The sequence below is a fragment of the Notolepis coatsorum genome (assembly GCF_963971535.1).
Source record: "Notolepis coatsorum genome assembly, chromosome: 11".
In the NCBI taxonomy this organism is placed as follows: domain Eukaryota; kingdom Metazoa; phylum Chordata; class Actinopteri; order Aulopiformes; family Paralepididae; genus Notolepis; species Notolepis coatsorum.
The window spans coordinates 814,110-822,698 of NC_140175.1; the positions used below are offsets into that span (position 1 = coordinate 814,110).

General features: G+C 49.3%; 1 protein-coding gene across 1 annotated transcript in view; it reads right to left on the reverse strand.

Annotated features, from left to right (window-relative positions):
- The window catches only part of LOC311236456 (betaine--homocysteine S-methyltransferase 1-like), a gene marked incomplete at its 5' end in the record, with an annotated part of 17,146 nt that extends 11,566 nt beyond the window's left edge, over positions 1-5,580 (reverse strand). The window contains one exon of the mRNA XM_084324137.1: positions 5,163-5,580. Within this exon, the coding sequence (XP_084180263.1) occupies positions 5,163-5,580 (418 nt within the window). The remainder of the gene's footprint in view (positions 1-5,162) is intronic.
- Positions 5,581-8,589: the final 3,009 nt, after the last annotated feature.

Sequence of the window (8,589 nt, forward strand, 5' to 3'; positions counted from 1 at the left end):
ACTGACTGACTGACTGACTGACTGACTGACTGACTGACTGACTGACCTGGTAAACATATTATGTTGACTCTAGCAAACATGATTGATTGATTGATTGATTGCTAACGTACGGTTATATCTATAACCATAGTTATATGAGTATAGCGGACGCTCTGCATCCTTCTGGAACACATCCTTACGTCAGTATAAACACTGAATAAATCTCCACATGCACCTTTATACACCTATTCGCCTGGCCACACCCCCATCCGCTCCTCTACATAAGCAGGGGTGTGGCCATACTAACAGCTCCTTCCCAAGTCTTTCACCACCAGGGCGAAGACCACGGGGTCCTCAGTGAGTCCGACGCAGAGCGTCCGCTATACTCATATAACTATGGTTATAGATATAACCGTACGTTATAGATCGTATAGCTACCGCTCTGCGTCCTTCTGGAACACAGGAGCTGAGCAGAGCCGAAGCTCCACAAATGTACCCGCTGAGGCCCCCCACAACCATCAGAACCGGGGAGGACCCGAGCCCCCGGACCCCCCTAGTGGAGGACGGGAGGGAATCGGATCCGACTGTGCGAAGAGGGGTTTAGCAACTCAAACGCACAGGGTGAGCAGACCGTGGGACTTACCTTCCCACAGAAGAACCCACGACTACACAAACGCGCAACCCACATGCCACTAGGGAACGAACGGGAAGAAATAAAAACCCTGTTACAACCCCTAATATCACGGGGTCAAGGGCAAAAACCCAACCCCGTGGCAAGGCCGTAGCAGCGGAGCGTGAAGGAGGACCCAGCCCCAGGAAGGGACTCGACCCCCCGGAAAAGGGGGCCTGGTGAGGCCAACGACGCTGCAGCATCGAGACCCCACCAGGCGGTCACTAGTGACACCACCCCCCACATCGCCAGCGTATTCGGACAGGGCCCATCCAAGAGCAGGCCCTTCCCCCCACAGCACGCCGCCCCGAAGCACTCAAGAGGCTACACCCACAGCGGGACCAGGCAGCGCACCGGGGAGACAATCCTCAAAGAGGTTGATCCCTCAATCCAGGCAACAGGCCACTCGACCTGAGCCTGGAGCACTGCGGACTAGACAGGCACCAAAGGGGTCTGCTGAAACAGCACCCCGGCGGAAGGGGCGTATGCTGGCATGCTGTGCACCATGTCGCAGCCTCCACAAAAAGAAATCCGACCCTCTAGAGGGGCAGAGGCAGAGAAGGCTGACATGATTGGCAGACGTCATGAAAGGTGCGGGGGCACACTCACAGGTAGACGGGGCCAAACCCGGCCTACCCGAGAGTTGACTCCGCTACCAACACACCAGGAAACCAACCACCACCTTGGTTCTAACATGAGGCGGTTGTTCCTATAACCCCCCAAGAAAAAACTCCAAAACTCCAAAACACAACTGCGGGTATACACTGGCTATACAGCAGTACAAGTGTTTCAGTTTTCAAGAAGGGGTTAACCCAGGCCAACAGGTTGACGAAAACAAATTCGGATCTGGGCCCGGCGGACTGGGACGCGTCTATTCGAAAGGCAACCGGTTCATGCTTCCGTGTTCGTGTTTTGCGCTCTGATTGGCCACTGACCTACGCTAGTTTTGCCCCCCGCGGTATGAGCGTAGAAATAGTGGACACTTTGAAATGGGTATCACAGTAGTAAGTCCTACTGTAGAACATGACATATTAGCATGACATCTGATTTATTAATGCCAATACTAAAGATTAGGGACAAACGCAATTGGCACAAGTGTAAATCATGGATTAGTCACTCAGTTTAAACGTCAGACGTAGCTCACCTTGTTCGTCTGCTGCCTGTGGATCCTATGGTCACAAGTTCAAATCACTCTTGGTTCAAGTTTTTTTTTTTTACGTTTAATTAATTTATCCACTCTGGTTGGATGGTGTGTATGTACGTATGTATTATGTATGTATTGTGCTGTATAATGACAATAATTTTTTTATCAAATCTCATTTTGAAATCGCTACCTGTTGAGTGGATCACCATGGTGCAATGCGCTCACCTCCGAAGCTGGCTGCCACTGTCGTGTCCATAGGCAGCGTAGTGATTTCAAAATGAGATTAGATTCAAATGTATTGTCATTATACAGCACAATACATACAACTCGTGACCATAGGATCCACAGGCAGCAGACGAACGAGGTGAGCTAAGTCTGATGTTTAAACTGAGTGACTGTTTCTACGCTCATACCGCGGGGGGGCAAAACTAGCGTAGGTCAGTGACCAATCAGAGGGCAAAACGCGAACACGGAAGCATGAACCGGTTGCCTTTCGAATAGACGCGACCGGGACGTACACAGGGATGCCAGAGGGGTTCTACAAGAACCACCTCGACAGCCCCCTCCCAGCCCCGCCAAGCAGGAGAAGAGAGGGGCGAAAAAAGAATGGAGAAGGACCAGGCTCCCTCAGCACAGCGCAAGGTACAACACAATATGGACCAAGCAACAGTGAGGGGTAACACGCAGTAACACAACCACGAACACCTCCATAACATCAAACCCTGCAACGCCCGGGCCGACCCGGCATTTTCCCCCCGAAAAAACACAAGTCCCTCAGGGTACCAGAACAGCAGATCTGCGCCCCGGCGGACAACGGCTTAACCGACCTGGTCCGGCGCGACCAGAACCAGTCCCGCGTCCTAATCACGCCGCCATCCCCAGTCCCAGGAGGGGGGTAGGTACGTGTCGATCCAAAACATCACAGAGGGAGCCACCCAGACGGTCAGAACACAAAGCACCGCGCCCGGTGGCCCACCCCAAGGGCGTGAGACCCCTCTACCAATGCTTCGATCTATTCCGTTATCATCCCCCAGAGATGAACGAGAATTCGTCGAGACAAGCCTAGTACACTGGCGCTCGGAAGAGACAAACTCCATCCCAGTTGCCCCATAAAAAACGCTGTTTCAATGATGAGCAACCAGGGCGCGCAAGCCCATGCGTGGTTCCTATCAGAAGCAAGTTCAAGTTTCTTTAATAGTTGTCATACAGAAGTACAGAATACTTTTATACAAAATGCTTCTTTCTGTTACGCTCCAGAGACTGTGCTAGACAAGGGCCAGCACTATGTACACGTCGAGACCCAAAACATATCAATGGTAATTCTAACAAGAACCCAGATATCGTTCCTCCAAGCCGCCTGGGAGAACGACAAGAAGCTGCTTTTTTTACAGAAAAAATACGGACATGGGTCCCATATGACGCGGCAGAGGGAAAACAACACCCCGTCAACCTGCTCCATAATAGAGGGGACGGGGAACCCCCAGAGAGACTTCCCACGTGAGCAGGGGCGTAGCTGTAGATTCTGGGCCCCATGAAAGAATGTATTTGTTTACATCAGGGTCCCCCATTTTCAATTCATAGAGAGAGGGGGGAGAGAGAGAGAGGCGGGGGGGGGGGGATATGTGAAAAGAGAAGAGGGCCCCAGAGAAAGAGGAAAGAAAAGATTGGAATGTGAAGCTAAAACAGAGAGAGAGAGAGAGATACAGAGAGAGAGATACAGAGAGAGAGAGAGAGAGAGAGAGAGAGAGAGAGGATGAATGAATGAAGAGTGGACAGATATTTGTCAGGGGGGAGGGGCGGGGAGGGGTCGCGTCATGGACTGTGAGAGTTAAAGGAAGGACAGATATGGAAAACATTGCATCTTCCAGGAATGCTGCACCAGCAGGATTTGTTTTCACGTCGGAGGTATTTCTGCTGTAGCCTGCAGAGACACGCACACACACACACACACACACACACACACACACACACACACACACACACACACACACACACACACACACACACACACACACACACACACACACACACACACACACACACACACACACACAAACACACACTTCAGAAACAAACATAGTATCAATGAGAGCATCAATAATACACCTGAGTGATGTCTAGTAAAAAAAAATGTTGGGCCCCCCCCCCAGTGCTGGGCCCTTGTAATCATCCTAAGATCCCCCCCCCCCAGCTACGCCCCTGCACGTGAGCAACAAATTGAAAAGTTTATGTAACATTGAGCCACGTGACTAAAAGCTCAAGACACATATATACAGAGCGCAGCAGAACTCTTGAGTTCCTATGCACCACAACACCAACTTGACAACAACAGAGGTCCACTTATGGAGCCCGTAAAGAACTCACGGAAGTCGCCAACCAATAGAAACGCGCCCAGTGACGTATTCTATGGCGGGGGGAATCCCATGACTCAACCGACCAAAAGGCGAGGAATCAGGGAACTCCCCCCCCCCCCCCCTCTCTCTCCCTACCCCGTGCCGTGCTGACCAATCAGTGCGGCAGGGAACCTGAAGGACAGAAGGCCCAACCCCCTGACCAATCAGAAAAGAGGGAAGGAGGGGTTTATCAGTTCACCCCCTCATGACCCCACACCCCGGATACGATAGAAAACAAACCATCAGCGGCGATACCTATGTAGCCAGCATGCTAAAATGGAGAAGCGTATATCCTACCAGGATAAGCTAACCCAACGCACGCTAGTCACAGACGACAACTCGTCTGAGAACAGGGTTTATAAACAAGGCCGAAGGCTTATGTGTGAACACAACACCCGTGTTTCATGTTTCAAGAAAAAAACACAGAAGGTTGAGAGAGGGTCTATAAGACCTTGGTACAAGCTATACACACAAGCACTTCTGTAGGCTAACACTCCAAAGTTGTGGACTCAATGCCATCGTTTCCAATGTAACAGAATACACACAACCCCCTCAGCTACAACGGTAAATATGTACCACTATAAGAAGAAACATATTTCACAGGCCTTGCTAAGCACACATATATGTAGCGACCAGAATGACTAAAAGTCCTGCTCTCCTAAACAACCCCACAGCTAGGCGAGGGTTCACACATCGTATCCCCAACATATACAGTGAATAAACACACAGTTTGTAACAAAAAGTAGTCCCTCACCAGGAGGGACCCTTTATTTAATGTGCAACAAAATCATATGGTTGGGGCGGGGAAGGGAACAGGGGGAAACAGGGGGAAATCACTAGCGGCACCTGCCACGTGCAGCCCGGTGTTTGCCCCCACGGGGAGCGGGCCCGGAGGGACGGTTCTGGGGTGCCTGGACAAGACAATCCCTACCGTCACCTCCGGGCGTGGGTCGGCTGGCTGCGGCGGACGAGGCACCCGCTCCGCTCCTGGCCTTCTTGGGCGAGGGCCCAGTAGCGGCGGCGGTGGTGGCGGTGGCAACGGTCGCGGATCCCCGACGACGTGGCCTCCGTCGAACAGCACCGGCGGCATCGGGTGGGAGGAAATGGGGCTGCAGCACAGCGTGCTCCTCCTCCATGTCCCTGCATGCAGCCGTCATCTGCTCCATAGCAGACCCGAAGAGTCCAGCCTCGGAGAGGGGGGCCGTGAGCAGGGGAAGCCTCTTCCGCTCCGGCACCCTCGCTTGTTCCAGCCAAAGGTGGCGCTGGGTCAGAGTGGCCAGGGCGCGTCCCTTCCCGGCGGCGATTCCCTGCAGCTGTATCAGGTGCAGGATGGCTCCAGCCGCCTGGGCGTGTAGGAACTGATGGTGCTCGTCCAACACCGACCCGCCCGCCATCATCCCCGACATGAAGTGCGCCAGCTGCGCGATGTTGGACGTCGCAGCTAGGCTCTGCGTCGCGGCGATGAATGACTGGTCACTCCAGTTGGCCAACTGCCTAGCCGGTTTCCCGTGGGGAACAAGGAGACAGAGCAGGAACACCCTCGTCTGGCTCCAGCAACTCCCCAAAGCCAGGCCGTTCGCCCCTGCAGGCCACCCTCTTACGACGGCAGCAAGCAGAAGTGAAGAGCTTGCGTCTCAGATCCTCCGCCCCCAGAGGAGCCGTCGGCCTATTGGCCGACCGCCCCCCGGCGGGGGAACCAGAGCTGAAACTAGGCCATCTCACAGGAGACGGCCTTGGCTCAACAGCCCCTCGGAGAGGCAAACTCTCCACCGCATGCCGCTCGGGTGCGTCTGACTGCCACGACCGTGGAGTCAGCGCAGCCCCACGACGCACGGCGGAATGGAAAAAATTGCTGGTGAAGGGTGACGTTATGAGTGCTCGAACCCTCCGATGAAGACATTATAGCTTATGATGTGTGAGAGAGAAAAATAAAGAAATAATGTCTATGCAGCTCCAATCTTCAAACACTTTACACTAAACTCGGGTGGTGTATACAGACACTCGCCGTGGTGAAAGTAAGGAAGGAGCTGTTAGTATGGCCACACCCCTGCTTATGTAGAGGAGCGGATGGGGGTGTGGCCAGGCGAATAGGTGTATAGAGGTGCATGTGGAGATTTATTCAGTGTTTATACTGACGTAAGGATGTGTTCCAAAAGGACGCAGAGCGGTAGCTATACGATCTATAACTTTAATTAACAGATTGCAGAATGGGCACAATTGTTAAGGGGATGCAGACCAGAGAAAGACTTTCGTCTTGTTTACATCAGGGTCCCCCATTTTACATTCATAATGCTGTTATGACTACACTAGCGTTAAGAGTCCTCCTGATCTGACGACTGACTGACTGACTGACTGACTGACTGACTGACTGACTGACTGACTGACTGACTGACTGACTGACTGACTGACTGACTGACTGACTGACTGACTGACTGACTGACTGACTGTGAGAACCAGATAACTAGGATGGTCCTGCAGTGAGAACTAGATAACTAGGATGGTCCTGCAGTGAGAACTAGATAACTAGGATGGTCCTGCAGTGAGAACTAGAGAACTAGGATGGTCCTGCAGTGAGAACTAGATAACTAGGATGGTCCTGCAGTGAGAACTAGAGAACTAGGATGGTCCTGCAGTGAGAACCAGAGAACTAGGATGGTCCTGCAGTGAGAACTAGAGAACTAGGATGGTCCTGCAGTGAGAACTAGAGAACTAGGATGGTCCTGCAGTGAGAACTAGAGAACTAGGATGGTCCTCAGGTCATGCAGTGAGAACACAACAAAAAAGGGGTAGTTCAGCCAACAGTTTCTGAACTATGAAAAAGTCCCTCCAGTCCCCAAACACCTCTATTTACATCACAGATGAAAGGGTTCTCTCTCTGTCTGATCTCTAGCTCCAGGGCAGAGTGGTGCGTGTTCATAAACACTGACTGAATTATCCTGGGGCACAGAAAGAACATGATGTGAACCTGTCTGTACAGCAGAACCGGTTGAGAACGGTGTCTATTGTTCAACAGGGTCTGTCTGCTAAATAGCTGCAATACAAATATATAAACTGAAATAAGATTAGAGGTAGAGACAATAGTAACATGAACAATATAGGCAGCAGAATTATGCATTTCATGCTAAACTATTCAACTATTCAATTGCTCACTAGAAATAAGATAATAATAATAATAATATTAATAATAATAATAATAATAATAATAATAATAATAATAATAATAATAATAATAATAATAATAATAATAATAATAATAATAATAATAATAATAATAATAATAATACACTTTATTTGTAATGAATGAATGAATGAATGAACGAATGAATGAATGAATGAATGAATGAATGAATGAATGAATGAATGAAAACTTTATTTAACAGATAAGAATGGGTACAATACAGTACGGCTCAATACACACAATTGTTAAGGGGATGCAGACCAGAGAAAGACGTTTGTCTTGTTTCCATCAGGGTCCCCCCATTTTCAATTCATATAGACATTTATGACACTCAACATTATACACTTTATATTTGTTGATAAAGGATTGCACTACAACTCGTACACCCACTGTAAATTGTACCTAAATTGCACCTCATCCCATTTCTGCCTTGCACTATATAGTATTGTATATTAGTACACTGCACAGTATTGTATATTATATGGTAACTCAGTTACGTCTATTCTGCATTGAACATTGTGTCTATACTGAACACTGTGACCTCATTTTTTTTTTACTTCTAATTTACATGCTATACTATGTTATTTTATTTCATACTTATCTTGTCTTGCACAGTCTCTGGAGCGTAACAGTAAGAAGCATTTTGTATAAAAGTATTCTGTACTTCTGTATGACAACTATTAAAGAAACTTGAACTTGAAACATACATGACATTTATGGCATAGGGACATAATTATAGGTATTTAGTACTGATACATTTGTGACTTAAACGGTATTCAAATATACAGTACTGTTACCCCTAGATCCTGACAGAGTATATACATATGATGGGGAGGGGACTGTACATTAGGAGGGGGTGGGTGGGTGGGAGGGAAATATACATACGGCGGGGAGGGAATATATACATGCAGTGGGGAGGAGACTGTACATTAGGAGGTGGTGGGGGTTTTGGGCCTTTTTACGGTGGCCAGTTTTGAATTGCAGCCTCCCGTAGGTGCTCTTTAAGAGCGGCTTTGAATGTGGGTAGTGATTCACATTCCTTTACAGCTTTAGGGCGTTCCACATTGATGTGGCATAATTGCGAAACGTGTTTAGTCCCTTGTTTGAGCCGAATCTGGGTTTAACATGATTTGTGGAGCTTCCTCTGGTGTTGTGATCGTGGTATTCACTGACCTTTGGGAAGTATTTTGACATGTACATGGGTACCCCGGTCGTGTAGTGTATC